Genomic DNA, 18,749 nt, shown 5'->3' on the forward strand with positions numbered 1-18,749 from the left:
GGGTGGGTGGATAGAAAAGATAGATAGATAGATAGATAGATAGATAGATAGATAGATAGATAGATAGATAGATAGATAGATGATAGATAGATCAAAGGATGGGTGGGTGGGTGGATAGATAGATGATAGATAGATGATAGATCAAAGGATGGATGGGTGGGTGGGTGGATAGATAAGATAGATAGATAGATAGATAGATAGATAGATAGATAGATAGATAGATAGATAGATAGATAGATAGATAGATAGATGATAGATAGATAGATATAGATAGATGACAGATGATAGATAGATAGATAGATAGATGATAGATAGATGATAGATAGATAGATAGATAGATAGATAGATAGATAGATAGATAGATAGATAGATAGATAGAATAAATAAACAGACAGGCAGTTTTTTTTCTTTCTGGCTTTATTGTGTTGAAGGTGTTTTTTTTCTTTTTTTTTTGTATATGATAGAAATAATTTCTTTAAAAAAAAACTGTTACGGGAAACCTGAGCTGCAGCTATGTTTAAAAATAGTTTTTTTTAAAAAGAAACCCAGAAAGCACCAGACAGGTTTTTAGCCATTTTATTTTATTGTAGGTATACAACGACAACATATGCAAAGAAAAACTAGAAAACTATCCCAATAACTTAAAAACCTCTTGTGGTCAACGTTAAGTATGCCATCAATGGTTGGAACAGTAAAATATCTCATGCGTCCATAAAGGAATGTATATCATAATTCCAAGTATATCACCAAAAGAGAACTTCAAAAAAGCAGCCCCCAGAAATTGGGAGCCCAAATGATGGAGAAAAACTTTTTTTTTAGCTAAAATACTGGCCCTTCGTCTTAACAAACAAACAAACGATCAAAAACCAAATGCAAATACAGCTAGACCTAAGTACTGCATAGCATTTTAATTAATTTAATTAAAACACAGAACCCAGCATGAAACTCTTATAAAGGCTCAACATCTTTTCAGCGTACGTTTCATTCTGGATAGAGAAATCTAAAAGTTAATAAAAGGAAGAATATAGACCTTTTTATTATATTCTCTAATAGGGCACATTCTCAGGCAAAAATTTTATTAAGGACTACGAAAATACGTATCTTCCGTTCTGTTTTAATAATTTACTTTTGTTAAAAAGTTGCGAGGTCATCCCAGAAAGTTTTTTTACAAATTCGTTACTTTGTACTAAATTAACCCCCCCACACACACCAACCATTTAAAAACAATAACAACAACCCAGCATCCAAACGCAAGTTTTATATTGTTTTGTTATTATTATTATTTTTAACCTTTGTTGTAACAATAAATGCAAGAACCCAGGGAAGGAGACTACAAGTTGTATGAAGGGATATAAATTTACGCATATATATATATGTGTGTATATATATATATATATATATATATATATATTTGTATTTTACAGCAACCTCTTTAATCTCCTAAGAAAGTCTACAAAGTTATATTACAAGGGGGAGGGGTTTTCAAAGGTTGGGATAAAGCTGCCTGAATACACCCACCTTCTTCTACATTAAAAAAAATAATAATGATGGGGGTTTTTGTGGGTTTTTTTTAAAATGTGAGTGGAGAACAGAATCGCAGCTTCAAATTAATCTGCAAATCTCCAGATGCGGGTGGAATTCTGGACAAGAGAGAGAAGCTTCAGCAAACACACAGAGCTTTCCTAGGTTGATGGAATAAGGGGCTCCCCAACTTTTTCTGTCCACGTACGCTTCGGCGGATGGCCAGTCTGTTGGTGTTTTTATGCTGGGAGGTGGTAGAAAGGCTTTCGGGCTGGCCCCCAACGTTTCGGCTCAGCCCGCGTCGAGGTTTCTTTACCATAGGCCCCGAGTTGGATTCTTCCAATGTCCTTTTGAAGCTGGCCACTGGTGGGGTCCTCTCTGGCTCCTGTAATTTGGACGCCTCAGTCGGGGAGACCATGACAGATTTGGGGTCTGGGCCCACATTCCTGACGTTGGAAGGGAACAAAGTCCCCGGTGGGTTTCGAGCGTACGAGTCATGTGCCCACAGTCCGAGCGCTTTGCTGCCTTTCTCGTCCGGCGGCACCACCTCTCTCAAGCAAGCTTCTCCTACACCATCGTTGTCCTTCGTCAGCTCACCGGGTAGCTCCGGAGGTCTGCCCGACACGGTGGCATTGCTACAGGAGAATAAAGGGAGGCCTTCCGAGGAACTCAACCGGGGCCACACGTCGTCATCTACGACCTAATGGGATTTAAAAATAAAAAAATAAAAAAAATGAAGAACACCGTTTTCAATTTCAAAAATTCCTTTCCGTTTAAGGGAAAAAAGGGCCGTGTGTGTGTGTGTGTGTGTGTGTGTGTGTGTGTGTGTGTGTGATAACGATAGCGGTGTTCCAATATCTGTCGCAGGGAAGACAGGGCCAACCTATTCCCCAAAGCATTGGAAGGCAGGTACGTATCCTGCCTACATGCAGCTGTCCTAGCAACTGCGGATGGATGGCACAAATTCTGGGGCAGGGTGCCACCCATGTCACAAACTATTGTCCAGATTGTGGTTCTGTCCATCCTGGAACTGATGATGTCACTTAGTTGGGTCACGAAATGTCTGCAAGAAAACCACTAACAACCCTAATCAAAGATGATTGGGAGGTGGGGGGAGGCTAAATATATAGGAAGAACAGTTGCAAGAATTGGGTATGTCTAGTGAAAAGGACTAGGGATGACACAATAGCAGTCTTCCAATATCTATGGGGCTGCCCCAAAGAAGAGGGGGGGGTCCGCCTATTCTCCAAAGCACCTGAAGGCAGGAGAAGAAGCAACGGATGGAAACTCATCAAGGAGAGAAGCAACCTGGAATTAAGGAGAAACTTCCTGACAGTGTGGACAATTAACCAGTGGAACAACCTGCTTCCAGAAGTTGTGAATGCTCCAACACTGGAAGTTTTTAAGAAGAGATTGGACAGCCATTTAAGTGGTATAGGGGTCTCCTGCTTGAGCAGGGGGTTGGACTGGAAGACCTTTCCCACCCTGTGATTCTGTTGTGTAATATTTCTTTTTTTCCCCCCTTAAGAACAACCTGGATGGCAGTTGTAAATCTTACTTTCACCCACATCCCCATGATTTGCCTTGTCAAACCGATTCTGATGTGCCGGGATTGCAACTGCCAGAATGGTGACTTTATGACAGAATTCTTAACAGACAAATCGAAAAAGTTGATAAAGTAAGAAATTAGACCTTCTATTTATATTCTCTAATAGGCCACATTCCAGGCAAAACATATTAAGTATTACGAAAATACGTTATTTTCCGTTCTGTTTCACTTTTGTTAAAAAAAAAATTGGGAGGTCATCCCAGGAAGTTTATACAAATTCATTACTTTGCACTAAATTGACCCCTCCCGACCATTTTAAAAAAACAACAACAACATGCAAACCCAGAATTCCTTCAGCCCGCCTCGCCAGGAATTCTGAGTGTTTCAATCTCCAAATATTTTTGAAGAAATCAAATTGGAAAGGGCTGCAACGGATTGAGAGAGATCGATTTGGTAAATGAGTGCACACTGGCCAGCACTTTTCGGATCTCCAATGTGAATCCTCATGCAATCAAAACGGCACTATCCACATACTGAGCCCAAACTTTCCATTTGCTAAGCCGGACTGATGTTAAATGACTTGTACCTCATTTTACAACCTTTTCGGACACAGTTGTTAAATTCTATTAAGTGTTAAGTGAATAGTGCAGTCATTAAGCAAATCTGGTTCCCCCATGGACTTTGCTTGTTGGAAATCAGTTGAGAAGGCCACAAGCGCTGATCACGTGTCCCTGTCATAAATACACGCCGGTTGCCAAGTGCCCAAATTTGGATCATGTGACCATGGGGATGCCACAACGGTCGTGTGAAAAATATTCAAGTCCCGCCTTAGTCATGAAAGCCATCTGGGTGACTTGGGCCAATCACCAGGAGACGGTGAGTTCTAGTCCTGCCTTAGTCATGAAAGCCATCTGGGTGACTTGGGGCAATCACCAGGAGATGGTGAGTTGTAGTCCCGCCTTAGCCATGAAAGCCATCTGGGTATCTTTGGGCCAATCATCAAGAGACGGTGAGGCATGAAAGCCGGCTAGGTGACATTGGGCCAGTCCCCCTCTCTCACCCCAACCCATCTAACAGGTTTGTTGTGTGGGGAAAATAGCAGGAGGAAAGTGTGTTGGATATGTTCTCCGCCTTGAGTTAGTGTTAAAACTAATAAAGCCGGAATATCAATAAAGAGATGGAAGGCAAAAGGAGACGGGGGTGGCAGAGGATGAGGTGGTTAGATGGTGTCATCGATACAATAAACATGAATTTGGCCAAATTCCGGGAGACAGTAGAAGACGGGGGTGGCTGGCATGCCATGGGGTTGCGAAGATTGGGACGTGACCTAGCAACAAAACAACAGTAAATAAAGAAATGTAAAGGTAAACATCTGACTGATTAAATCAGGGGTCTTCAAACTTGGCCCTTTTATGACTTGTGAACTTCAACTCCCAGAATTCCTCAGCCAGCGTGAATCACTGCAGTTGTTACATTAGTAACATGGTTGTTAAGTGAATCGGGCTTCCCCATTGAATTTCTCTGTCAGAAGGTCGCAAAAGGCGGTTGCATGACGCCGGGGCATTGCAACCGTCGTAATTATGAGTCAGTTGCCAAGCGTCTGAATTTTCACCAAGTGACCATAGGGATGCTTCAACGGTCATAAGGGTGAAGAATGGTCATAAGAGCCATGGTGGCACAGTGGTTAGAACACAGTACTGCAGGCTCCTTCTGCTGACTGCCGGCTGCCAGCAGTTTGGCAGTTTGATCCTGACCGGCTCAAGGTCGACTCAGCCTTCCTTCTTTCCGAGTCGGTAAAATGAGGACCCTGATTGTTGGGGGCAAATAGGGTGACTCTGTAAACTGCTCAACAGAGGGCTGTAAAAGCACTGTGAAGCGGTATATAAGTCTAAGTGTTATTGCTATTGCTTCCTTTCTTTCTCTCCCTCCCTTTTCTCCTTCCTTCCTTCTCATGGTGGCGCAGTGGTTAGAATGTGGTATTGCAGGCTAATTCTGCCAACTGCCAGCAGTTCAATCCTGGCTGGCTCAAAGTTCACTCAGCCTTCCATCCTTCCGAGGTCGGTAAAATGAGGACCCAGATTGTTGGGGTCAAATATTCTGACTCTGTAAACCGCTTAGAGAGGGCTGTAAAGCACTGCGAAGCGGTATATAAGTTTAAGTGCTATCGCTTGCTATAAGTCCCTTTTTTTCAATGCTGTTGTAATTTTGAACTAAATTAATTGTAGGTCAAGGACTATCGCTACTGTCTTTCCCTGAAAATAAGACCCAGTCATTTTATTTTTTTTACTTCCAAAAGAGGCACCAGGTCTTATTTTTCGGGCAATTCTTACCGGCTTAAGTTAGGACCGCCACAGCCAGGCCTCCAGAACCTCGGCACCTATCGTGCCACTGCTTGACTTCTGCAGCCAGTGCAACGTGCCATGTGGCATCCAGCTGTGAGTGGCAACACCAGCGCCATGCAACCTCCTGCCGCGAGCGGTGGCACCAGCACCAGGCAGCCTCCTGCCGCAAGCGGCAGAAGCAGCACCGTACAGGGATCTGTAGCGAATGGTGGCAGCAGCGCAATGCGCCACGTGGCATCCGGTCGCAAAAGAAGTCGGGTAGCGGCGCGACAGGTGTCGGGGCAAGGGAGGCCTAGATGTGGTGCTCCTAAGGTAAGCGGGTGCAAGGCGCGTGGGGCGGCTCCATCCCCCACCCCACCCCGGCCACAGCTTGATTTTTACGTGTGAGCCTCGCCCCACCTCGTACAAGCAGACTGTCGGACGGAGCAGGCAGGTCTTAACTAGGGCTTATTTTGGGGGTAGGGCTTATATTCGGCGCACACGTAAAAGTCAAGCTAGGGCTTATTTTCGGGATAAATCTTATTTCCAGGGAAATACAGTAGGTATATTGTGTTATACCTATCAGCGCCTATCCTTACCTACACACACACACACACACACACACACACACACACACACACACAAACACACACGCCCTCATAAGTGATGAAGCTTCTTGGATGAGAAGCAAAACTTGCCCCGCCAGAAGGCAGGATGAGAAGCAACGGATAGGAATTAACCAAGGAGAGAAGCAACCTAGAACTAAGGAGAAACTTCCTGACTGTTAGAACAATTAATCAGTGGAACAACTTTGCCTCCAGAAGTGGTGAATGCTCCAACACTGGAGGTTTTTAAGAAGAGACTGGACAGCCATTTGCCTGACTAGATGACCTCCAAGGTCCCTTCTATTATTATTATTATTATTATTATTATTATTATTATTATTATTATTATTATTATTATTATTATTATTATTGTAATGGTTTTAATTGCCCTGTAAACCGCCCTGAGTCCTATGGGAATAGGGCAGTATATAAGTCAAATAAATAAATTGTTGTTGTTGTTGTTGTTATTATTATTATTATCTCCAAGCAAAACAGAGAACAGTCCAGTTGCCTTTTGAGAAAAAAAAAGCACCTTTGGGATAGCTGTGACCTGGAGGACTGAGAATCTCACAGACACAGCCCAAAAGAAACTCACACAAAGGGACTCCAGCTGAGGACCTATTTACATTTATTCTCCTCCGTGACAAGGGTATCTCTTTTGCCCCCGGGCCATTACTCTGACTGGTCCGAGGCCCCACCTCCTCTTTCTGCCCCGGCTTGGCACCCCTTTGCCTCTCCTTCTACCCAGATGGGTTTTCTGCAAGAGAGAGGGCACCGGGTTACAAAGAGGATACCGCAGGGCAATGCCACCCTGACACTTTGCAAGAGCCCCAAGTCCCTTTTCCAGGCGGTCCTCGACTTATGACCACAGCTGAGCCCAAGGCTACCGTTGCTAAGCAAGACAGTTTTTAAGTGGGTTTGGCCTCATGTTATCTTTCTTGGCATAGTCCAGGGATAGGCAAGCTTGGCTCTTTTATGACTTATGACTCGTGGACTTCAACTCCCAGAATTCCTGAGCTGGCATGGCTCAGCATGGAAACCTCTCCATTTCTCCTCAGCATGGCTGGCTCAAGTATTCTGGGAGTTGAAGTCCACGAGACATAAAAGAGCCAAGCTTGCCTACCCCTGGCATAGTCGTTAAGCGAATCACTGCAGTTGTTAAGTGAATCTGGCTTCCTCGTTTACTGCTGCAAAAGGGGACCACTATACATTCATTTGGAGAGGAAATTCTTCCAAAACCTGGAGGTGGGTGACACCACCTTGGGAAAGAGAACATGCCAGCAACCGGTTCACACAAAAAAACCTCTCTCCACATAATCGGTCCCTGGTGCCCAAAAGGTTGGGGAACTCTGTCCCGTAGAACACCATATCATTCTGGTTTTCTTCTGGTCATTCAGTGGTGATCGCGGTGGTGGTGGTGGTGGTGGTGGTGGGGAGGAGGAGGAGGAGGAGGAGGAGGAGGAGGAGGAGGAGGAGGAGGAGGAGAAGGAGAAGAAGAAGAAGAAGAAGAAGAAGAAGAAGAAGAAGAAGAAGAAGAAGAAGAAGAAGAAGAAGGAAGAAGAAGAAGAAGAAGAAGAAGAAGAAGAAGAAGAAGAAGAAGAAGAAGAAGAAGAAGGAAGAAGAAGAAGAAGAAGAAGAAGAAGAAGAAGAAGAAGAAGAAGAAGAAGAAGAAGAAGAAGAAGGAAGAAGAAGGAAGAAGAAGAAGAAGAAGAAGAAGAAGAAGAAGAAGAAGAAGAAGAAGAAGAAGAAGTTGGAAGGGACCTTGGAGGTCATCTAGTCCAACCCCCTGCTCAGGCAGGAAACCCTATACCATTTCAGACAAATGGCTGTCCAGTTTCTTCTTAAAAGCTTCCAGTGTTGGAGCATTCCCAACTTCTACAGGCAGGTTGTTCCACTGGTTAGTTGTTCTAACTGTCAGGAAGTTTCTCCTTAGTTCTAGGTTGCTTCTCTCCTTGACTAGTTTCCATCCGTTGCTTCTTGTCCTGCCTTCAGGGGCTTTGGAGAAGAGCTTGACTCCCTCTTCTTTGGGGCAGCCCCTGAGATATTGGAAGACTGCTATCATGTCACCCCTCACCCTTCTCTTTGTTAAACTAGACATACCCAATTCCAGCAACCGTTCCCTATATGTTTTAGCCTCCAGTCCCCCAATCATCTTTGTTGCTCTTCTCTGTACCCTTTCTAGAGTCTCGACATCTTTTTTACATCATGGTGACCAAAAGTGGATGCCGTATTCCAGGTGTGGCCTTACCAAGGCCTTGTAAAGTGGTATTAGTACTTCACGTGATTTTGATTCTATCCCTCTGTAAATGCAGCCTAGCACTGTGTTGGCTTTTTTGGCAGCTGCAGCACACGGCTGGCTCATATTGAAGTGATTGTCTAATAATAATAATAATAATAATAATAATAATAATAATAATAATAATAATAATAATAATAATAATAATATAAAGTTGGAAGGGACCTTGGAGATCATCTAGTCCAACCCCCTGCTCAGGCAGGAAACCCTATACCATTTCAGTCAAATGGCTGTCCCGTCTCTTCTTAAAAACTTCCAGTGTCTCCTTCAGTTAATCATCATATGGCTTATCCTCCAGACTCCATTCACAGCTTCTGGAGGCAGGTTGTTCCACTGATTAATTGTTCTCACTGTCAGGAAGTTTCTGCTTAGTTCCAGGTTGCTTTTCTCCTTGTTTAGTTTTCATCTGTTGCTTCTTGTCCTGTAAAACAGCTGGTCGTTTGCCTTCTTCGAGAGGGTCTCTGAGGCCACTTGGAGGATTACCTGTGTCCTCAGGGTCGCCTGAGCGGTGCAAATGGGAGTGGAGCCTTCCTGGAACTGCTGAAAGGACTGTGTTGTATACACAGCTGTCTGCAAGGAGTATAAATCCTCCCATTCCCCACCATCCAGCCAGAGCTGAAGAAGCTTCTGCGATGAGAAGCGAAACGTCTTCAAAGAAAAAACGAGGAAGTCCAGTTGCCTCCTTGAAAAAGCACCTTTGGGATCCTTCTTGCTCTTCTCGGCATTCCGTCTAGGGTCTCAACATTTTTTCTACAACGTGGTGAGCAGAACTGGACCCAACATTCTAAGTGTGGCCTCCTTAGTGCAAGGTAAAGCAGTGCTATTATTTCTCGTGGTTTTGATCCCATCCCTCTGTTGATGCAGCCCAGTACTGTGTTGGCTATGTGGCAGCTGCCGCACATCGCAGAGAGTCCAAATATATGCTGAGGACTAGAAAGTCTGTAATCAGACAACAACAAAAAAACAGATCTGGCTGTGTCTTCCTGCCTGGGGGCGGGGAACACTGGAAGTCTGATAGTAAAATAGAATAGAGCTGGAAGGGACCTTGGAGGTCATCCAGTCCAGCCCCTTGCTTAAGCAGGACAGTCAGACGAGTGACTGTCCAGTCTCTTCTTAAAAACCTCAAGTGATGGAGCGCCCATGATTTCTGGCGGCAAGCTGTTCCACTGGTTAATTGTCCTCATTGTTAGGAAGTTTCACCTTAATTCCAGGTTGCTTCTCTCTTTGATCAGTCTCCAACCATTGTTTTTCGTCCTTCCCTTTGGTGCTTTGGAGAATAATTTGACTTCCTCTTCCTTGTGGCAGCCCCGCAAATACTGGAACACTGCTATCATGTCGCCCCTATTTCTTCTTTTCTCTAGACTAGCCAAACCCAAGTCCTGCAGCCGTTCTTCGTACGTTTTAGTCTCCAGGCCTTGGATCATCTTGGTTGCTCTTCTCTGAACTTTTTCCAAACTCTCAACATCTTTTTTGTAGTGTGGTGACCAAAATTGGCTGCAGTATTCCAAGTGTGGTCTTACTAGGGCTTTATAAAGCGGTACTAATACTTCACGTGATCTTGGATTCTATTCTTCTGTTTAGACAACCCAGGATTGTATTAGCTTTTCTGGCTGTTGCTGCTGCAACACGGCTGGCTCATAGTCACGTGATCGCCCACTAGGACTCCAAGGTTCGTTCATTCATTCATTTTAATTTCTCTAGCTGACTAACTCAACCAAGGGAGCCGATTAAATTCTAAAATGGCAGTAGGTGACTCACCTACTGGTTATTTTTGAATACAGACAGTCCCCCACTTACACCCATTCATTTAACGACCATTCAAAGCTACCACAGCACTTTAAAAAGCGTCTTATGCAACCGTCGCAGATCCCCGTGGTCACGTGATCCAAAAATTTTTAGCTCTAATTTTTAATTTATTTTAATTTTAATTTTATTGTACAGAGGCCTTTAATTTTAATTTTATCTTAACTTCTGTATTTATTGTATGTTATTGTTGTTAGCCGCCCTGAGTCCTTCGGGAGATAGGGCGGCATATAAGTCCCAATAATAAATAAATAAATAAATAAATTCGGGCCCTTGGCAACCAGCACGTGTTTAACAAAGGTTGCAGCATCCTAGGGGGTCAACGTGATCAACATCTGCAGCCTTCCCAGTTGGCTTCCAACAAGCAAAGTCAATGGGGGAGGCCGGATTTGCTTAACAACCAGACAAGCAGAGGGTTGGACTAGATGACCTCCAAGGTCCCTTCCAACATTATTATTATTATTATTATTATTATTATTATTATTATTATTATTATTATTATTATTATTTCACTTAACAACTGCAGTTCTTCGCTGAACAACCAAGATCTTAAAAATCGGATGCTACACCCTTAGCAACTGCCTTGCTTAGCAACAGAAACTCTGGTCCCAAATGTGGTGGTAGGTCAAGGACGACCTGAAGTCCTTTTAATATAGGTAAAAGGTAAAGGTTCCCCCGCACGTGCGTGCTAGTCGTTTCCGACTCTAAGGGCCGGAGCTCATCTCCGTTTCAAAGCCGAAGAGCCAGCGCTTGTCCGAGGACATCTCCGTGGTCATGTGGCCGGCATGACTAGATGCCAAAGGCGCACGGAACTCTGTTACCTTCCCACCGTAGTGGTCCCTATTTTTCTACTTGAATTTTTACGTGTTTTCAAACTGCTAGGTTGGCAGAAGCTGGGACGAGTAACAGGCGCTCACTCTGCTCGGGATTCGACCCGCCAAACTGTTGACCTTCTGATCGACAAGCTCAGCGTCCTAACCCACTGAGCCACCGCGTCCCTCCTTTTAATATAGCTATGCATAAAATAAACTGGACTTTTTCTTCCAAAATGCACTTAAAACTCTAAGTGGGAAAATAGCAATAGGACTTAGACTTATATACCGCTCCACAGTGCTTTACAGCCCTCTCTAAGCAGTTTACGGAGTCAAAATATTTGCCCCCAACAATCTGGGTCCTCATTTTACCGATCTCGGAAGGAAGGCTGAGAATTGAACTGCTGGCAGCCGGAAGTCAGCAGATATAGCCTGCAATATTGCATTGTAACCACTACGCCACTACGGCTCTTTGTTGCCCATTTTTAACATTGTTTTAAAAGCTCTCAGCCCTTGAGCCTTTTTTTAAAAAAAATCACATTTTACCTTGGCTGGCGCAGTTGAGCATTGGGAATGGTTGATCGTCCATGTTTCGGGACTGTTATATGAAGGTCCTTCGGCCAAGTTGAAGCATAATTCCTCCTGGCTTTGCAGACAGCCACTCCAAGACCTTCGGCCAGAATATATACTGATGACAATGGCGCTAGTGTTATCGGCACGAAGCATGCGCTGCCTCCACCGGGCCAGCGCTCGGTTGACCAGCATTTTAGCCAAGGACTGTTGATGTTCTCCCTTTGGGGGTCAGACGCGGGGAAGAGAAGAAGAAAAAGGCAAGTCACTATTCCGAAAAGCTGTGGTAGGTACAACAGGTATACAAAATCTGTTTAAAATCTCTGCGCTGCCGCTGAAAATTGCAAACGATCTACGTTGGCATATTTAGAGGATGCTTTAACCGGAGTGGCCTTCCCAGAATTCCCCAATCAACACACTTTAAGATAGGTGGACTTCAACTCCCAGAATTCCCCAGCCAGTACGGCTTAAGGTAGGTGGACTTCAACTCCCAGAATTCCCCAGCCAACACAGTTTAAGGTGGGTGGACTTCAACTCCCAGAATTCTCCAACCAGCGTGCTTTAAGAGGGGTGGACTTCAACTCCCATAATTCCCCAGACTTCAATTCCCATAATTCCCCAACCAGGATGCTTTAAGATAGATGGACTTCAATTCCCAGAATTCCAATCAAGCTCCTGGCTAGGATTACTTATTCAAAGCCCATCCCATTTTTAGGCAAAATGGGTGCAAATGTAAAAGTTTCAGTCCTATGGATCAGCAACCATCTTGCCTTTTTGACCATCCCCTGCAAATACCTCTACGTGTGAATAATACAGAAAGGGAGAATAACAGAGCAAGAGTTGGAAGGGACCTTGGAGGTCTTCTAGCCCAACCCCTCTGCTCAGACAAATGGTTGTCCAGTCTCTTCTTGAAAACCTCCAGTATTGGAGACAGTTAAGGAACCACAAACGTTGAATGCATATACAGATGTTTGTGAAGATAAGGGCACAGGATAATACGAATAAGCACAAATTACTTGCTTGAATAAAGAATACAGCTGGTCTGCAAATTACATGGTCATTTAATGATCATCTGAAGTTACAACGGCACTGGATAAAACTGACTTACAACCAAAGTACCGCCATAGTTACATGACCAAAATTCGGCCACTTGGCAACCAGCATGGATTTAAAAGGCTCACAGTATCCCAGGATCATGTGATCACCATTTGTGATCTTCCCATCCAGTTTCCATCAAGCCATTCCATCATTTGGGGGGATGGGGGAGGGAGAAGCCAGATTCACTTAATAACTGCATGATCCAGATTTTCAGTTTGACATTGCGGCGTAATGGACGAAGGTACATGGGGCTCCGTCTTCTGCGTTCTATTTTGCCCCACTGGGGACCCTAAAAAGGATCAAGTCACCCTGGAGAGGTGATGAAGAAGGAGGGGACCCTCGTTGATCGCAGAGGAGTGGCGGCCCTTTTGTTTGATCCGAGGAAACCCTCCAAAACCGGTGGGGAAAAGTCTGGCTACATTCAGAAGCTGCTAACAACCAAAGGAAATAAGCACTAACGAGCAACTTTTGAGCAGCTTAGATGAAACAGGGTGAGACTCTATCCTCTCTTTATAACTTTAAGACTGTTTCCTGGAAAAAAACGCCCAAAACTATAAGCGATAGAGACGGGATATTATATTATTAAACAGATATTTGAACAAGGTTAAGAAAATAGATAACTGTTAGAAATAAAAGTATTGTCGTAACTAGAAGGATAGGATTTCTAACTGGAATATTATATTTTGTTACGAGATGGGAAATATAAAAATTCTAAAAGGCTTTGAATAAGGGAAGCTTTTGGTTACCCAGATATAATATATTATGAGAAAATGATAAGCGACTGTTGTTGTTAGTTGCGAAGTCGTGTCCAACCCATCGCGACTCCATGGACAACGTTCCTCGAGGCCTTCCTGTCCTCTACCATCTTCTGGAGTCCATTTAGGCTCACACCTACTGCTTCAGTCACTCCATCCAGCCACCTCATTCTCTGTCGTCCCTTTCTTCTCTTACTCTCAACCTTTCCCAGCATTAGGCTCTTCTCCAGTGAGTCCTTCCTTCTCATTAGGTGGCCAAAGTATTTGAGTTTCAACTTCAGGATCTGGCCTTCTAAAGAGAAGTCAGGGTTGATTTCCTCTAGGACTGACCGGTTTGATCGCCTTGCAGTCCAAGGGACTCGCAGGAGTCTTCTCCAGCACCAGAGTTCAAAGGCCTCAATTCTTTGGCGCTCAGCCTTTCTTATGGTCCAACTTTCACAGCCATACATTGCAACTGGGAAGACCATAGCCTTGACTATACGCACTTTTGTTGGCAGGGTGACGTCTCTGCTTTTTAGTGTGCTGTCTAGATTTGCCATGGCTTTCCTCCCCAGGAGCGTCTTTTAATTTCTTGGCTGCAGTCCCCGTCTGCGGTGATCTTGGAGCCCAGGAAAATAAAATCTCGCTACCTCCATTTCTTCCCAATCTATTTGCCAGGAATTGAGAGGGCCGGAGCCATAATCTTGGTTTTCTTAATGTTTAGTTTCAACCCAACTTTTGCACTCTCCTTCTTCACTTGTAACAAGAGGTTTTTTAGTTCCTCTTCACTTTCTGCCATTAGAGTGGTATCATCTGCTTATAAGCGATAGAGATATTTTGAACATTGATGGGAATTTTTTTAAAAAAACAAAAGCAGGAAAAATAGGATACTGATGGAAGAAATAGATTTTAAGTGCAAATGCATTTGAGATCTGTTTTGGCTAGAAAAGATATTATAAACTGACATTATTGATATTATGTATAATACCAGAAAAATGCGATGAAGATGTTTATATTTAATTGTATACGTATTAACAGTAACAAGAATTGTATTTGCCCAGTGTCAAAAAATGCATACCACTGGAAGAAGAGGATCAAAGAAGCACTGGACAGACATTTGTCTGAAATGGGATAGGGTTTCCTGCCTGAGCAGGGGGTTGGACTAGATGACCTCCAAGGTCCCTTCCAACTATTATTATTATTATTATTATTATTATTATTATTATTATTATTATTATTATTATTATTGGATGGTGCAGTATTGGAATTAGACTGAGAAAGTTAATATGTACCACTGAATTACCAATGAACCCAGACATGTTGTTTATTAAGTATTTTATGATTGCAAAATTAGAAAACTAATAAAATGTTTACAAAAAAAAACCCAACTGCATGATTCACCTAACAACGATTTGCTTAACAACATGGCAAAAAGGTCGCAAAATCAGCCATGACTCACTTAACAATGGCCTCTCTGACCAACTGAAATTCTACTCTCAATTGGGGTTTAAAAGTTGAAGACTTTGGGTTCTAGCAATAAATGCCTCTAGTCAGGAAAATTATGTGTGTATCTGGATAGGTCCCTCACCCTTTCTACAGATAATAATAATAATAATAATAATAATAATAATAATAATAATAATAATAATAATAATAATAAGAAGAAGAAGAAGAAGAAGAAGAAGAAGAAGAAGAAGAAGAAGAAGAAGTAGTAGTAGTAGTAGTAGTTCGAAAGGACCTTGGAGGTCATCTAGTCCAAGCCCCTGCTCAGACAGGAAGCCCTATACCATTTCAGACAAATGGCTGTCCTTGACTTACAACAGTTCATTTAGTGACCGCTCAAAGTTACAACAGCATTGAAAAGAGTGATTTATGACCATTTTTCACACTTACGACCGTTACAGCATCCCCAGGGTCACGTGATCAAAATTCAGACCCTTGGCAACTGACTCATGCTTATGACGGTTGCAGTGATCCCCTTTTGCAACCTCCTGACAAGCAAAGTCCGTGGGGAAGCCGGATTCGCTTAACAACCGTGTTCCTAACAACGACTGCAATGTTTCACTTAACAGCCGTGGCGAGAAAAGTGGTAAAACGGGGGCAAAATTCACTCATCTCGCTTAGTGACAAAAATTTGGGGCTCAACTGTGTTCATAAGTCGAGGACTACCTGTCTTCTCTTTCTCCAAAACATACAACAGACTCATCCATGAAAAAGACGAGAGACAAAACACAAAATCTGAAGCAGCAGAAAGAAAAAACAAACAGAAGTCCTGACCGCTCACCATAAAACACTTTTTCTCTTCGTGGTCCTGGCACATGGAAACAGCCTCCTGGGGGGGGATCATGTTCCACAGTCCATCACTCCCCAAAATTATATATTTATGCTTCTGAGGATCTAGCGTGTGTACACTCGTGTCCGGCTCTGGAGAGACCACAAATTCCCCGCTGTAGAAGTCATAGCTCCACAGATCACCTGAATAAAAGAGACATGGATTAATTAAAATAATTATGTTTCAAGAGTTAACTTTTGGCAAACGTTAATTCGAGTCCTTTCAGAATCCACCCAACTGGATTTCCCTCGTCTGGCCCATTGCAAGCAGGAAACTGGAGGTCCCTGAAACATTTTTTTCACACCCCGTGGCCATGGCACTAGCACGAGTGTGTGCGTGCGCACACATACACACTGGTAAGCCTGTCCCATGGCCTAGTGGTCAACAGGCCACGGCCCACTACCGGGCTGTGGCCCACAGGTTGGGGACCCGTTTGCTAAAGAACCAATCAGCCACAACATCTCCTAGGACTCTCTTCCACGCCACCTTTTGCTGTGTCATCCCTGCTTTACCAAGTTCTTAGGGATGCTGGCAGGCATATGGGTCCCGAGGCTTTGTTTTTAGATAATTTCTGAGCTTAAACAGGTAGTCCTCGACTTACGACTACAACTGAGTCCAAATTTCAGCCGACCGTCACATCCTTCCGTTAACTCTTCCCGGAGGCTACTCACCAAGGGCGCGGGCCACTGCCAAGAAGGGAATCTGGTCAATAACGGTGCTCCGTCGCACGGGGCCGTTGTGACTGAGACGAGGCCGTTTCCAGACCACCCGATTCACACCGGATTTATTGATCACACTAAAACAAATGGAGAGAACGAAGGTGGAGGAGGGAATTAAATCAAGCGGAGGAGTGGAAGGCCAAGTTTAAAAGAAACGACCATTTTAAGGCAGTTTGTACTAAATACATTTCTACAATTTATGACACAAGGTGATGGTTGATACCTATAAAGCCCTACCTGGCCTGGTTAACAGAGGAACTGCCCGTCTTCCACAGGTACAAGTAGTCCTTGACTTACAACCGTTCGTTTAGTGGCCGTTTGAAGTTAAAAAGTGTCTTATGACCGTTTCTCACACAGCCGTTGCAGCACCCCCACCGTCACGTGATCTAAATTCAGACACGACAGTTGCAGTGTCCCGGGGGTCACATGATCCTCTTTTGCGACCCTCTGACAAGCAAAGTCATTGGGGGAAGCTTGATTCACTTAACGACTGTGTGACTACTTTAACTGCATTGATTCATTTAACAACTGTAATAAGGAAAGCCGTCAAATGGGGCAAAACTCACTTAACAACTGTCTCGCTTAGCAACACAAGTCTGGGGCTCAACTGCGGTTGCAAGTCGAGGACCCCCTATATTAAAATTCTGAGACTTGGGGAAAATCTCACCCAGGAAATACACCACCTTAGGACTTGGATTCCTCTTGCCATTAAAATGGTTCCCATGCTGAACTAAGCCGTAATAACTGCTTTAAGCAAGGACCTGTTCAAATATGGGTTGCCTGAACAAGCCATGCGATAAAACCAGATATGCTTAACGAATGTGAGGTTAAAGAGAGACATCTATTATACAGGTAGTCCTCAACTTACAACTATTTGTTTAGTGACCGTTTGAAGTTACGGCACTGAAAAATCTGACTTATGACCGCTGCAGCATCCTCGTGGTCACGTAATCGAAATTCAGAGGCTGGGCCACTGGCATGTACTTACGACGGTTTGCAGTGTCCTGGGGTGATCCGATCCCCTTTGGCGACCTTCAGTGGGGGAAGCCAGATTGACTTAACAGCCATGTTACTGATTTAAACAACTGTGGGATTCATTTAACAACGGTGGCAAGGAGGTCGTAAAATGGGGCAAAACTCACCATAAGGAGTCAACGGGGGAAGCCAGATTGACTTAACGGCCATGTTCCTGATTTAAACAACTGCGGGACTCACTTAACAACTGTGAGAAGGTCGTAAAATGGGGCAAAACTCACTTAGCTTAGCAACAGAAATTTGGGGCTCTATTTTAGTCATAAGCCGAGGACTACCTTATAAACAGGAAAACCCACGTCTTGAACAAGCCAGTGACAGCTGTTACCTTCCCCCGAGGCCTTCAATCCGCTGCCTCTCCTTTGGTAGCTCCGGTTTGTGATCCTGCGTCACCTCCACAGCCCGGACGTAGTCGTCCTTGGGGTCGTCCTGGACTCCAAGAACTACACCGGAGTCGCCGACGTGAGCCACGTACATCTTTGAACCACGGATGATGACCACGCTGGCTGTCGTGCCTGATGTGCTCGGCAGACCCGTCATGGTTTTGGGCCATTCTGCTGCAAAGGGCGGGGGGGGGGGGGAGAAATAATTACAAGTCATATAACAAATAAATAAATAAATAAATAAATCAGTTAGTCAGCAAGGCAGTCGGTTTAGTCTAGTTGTAGTTGGCCACCACTGAGTCAGAACTGAAGAAGCTTCTTGAGTGAGAAGCGAAACATTTCGAGGAAAAAAACTAAGAAAGTCCACCTGTTCTCCAAAAAGCCCCTGAAAGCCGGACAAAAAGCAACGGATGGAAACTTATCAAGGAGAGAAGCACGCTCGTACTAAGGACGAATTCATTTTTCATTAAACTAAACAGGGGTAGGCAACCTCGGCTCTTTTATGTCTCGTGGACTTCAACTCCCAGAATTCCTGAGCCAGCCGTGCTGAGGAGAAATGGAGAAGTTTCCATGCTGAGCTATGCTGGCTCAGGAATTCTGGGACTTGAAGTCCACAAGTCATAAGAGCCAAGGTGGCCTATCCCTGAACTAGACGTACGTTGTTCGTTATGTTTTAGCCCCCAGTTCTCTAATCAGCCTTGTTGCTCTTCTCTGCAGTCTTTCTAGAACACTGCTGTCAAACTTGCCACGTCACGTGATGTTTTGTGACTATTGCAAATTTTTGCATTGCCAGAGTTGCTGTGGGAGCAGCTTCTGCATGATGCAACCGACCCGTGGGCCGGCAGTTTGACACCCTTGTTCTTGAGTCTCAGCATCCTTTTTTACATCATAGTGACCAAAACAAGGGAAGGAAGGGGAAGGGGGAAGGGGAAGGGGAAGGGGAAGGGGAAGGGGAAGGGGAAGGGGAAGGGGGA

The 18,749-nt window shown here is 44.1% G+C and overlaps 1 protein-coding gene across 1 annotated transcript; it reads right to left on the bottom strand.

Moving 5' to 3' along the window:
* Positions 1–391: 391 nt before the first annotated feature.
* On the bottom strand, positions 392–17,968 carry PPM1D (protein phosphatase, Mg2+/Mn2+ dependent 1D). Its single transcript, XM_083379788.1, has 5 exons — positions 17,721–17,968; positions 16,313–16,437; positions 15,594–15,784; positions 11,454–11,699; positions 392–2,221 (listed from the first exon to the last, which is right to left on the bottom strand). The coding sequence occupies exons 1-5, from the start codon at positions 17,930–17,932 to the stop codon at positions 1,661–1,663; spliced, it is 1,335 nt and encodes a 444-aa protein (XP_083235914.1). The 5' UTR covers positions 17,933–17,968; the 3' UTR covers positions 392–1,660.
* Between the last annotated feature and the right edge of the window lie 781 nt (positions 17,969–18,749).

Source organism: Vipera ursinii (genome assembly GCF_947247035.1).
Source record: "Vipera ursinii genome assembly, chromosome: 1".
In the NCBI taxonomy this organism is placed as follows: domain Eukaryota; kingdom Metazoa; phylum Chordata; class Lepidosauria; order Squamata; family Viperidae; genus Vipera; species Vipera ursinii.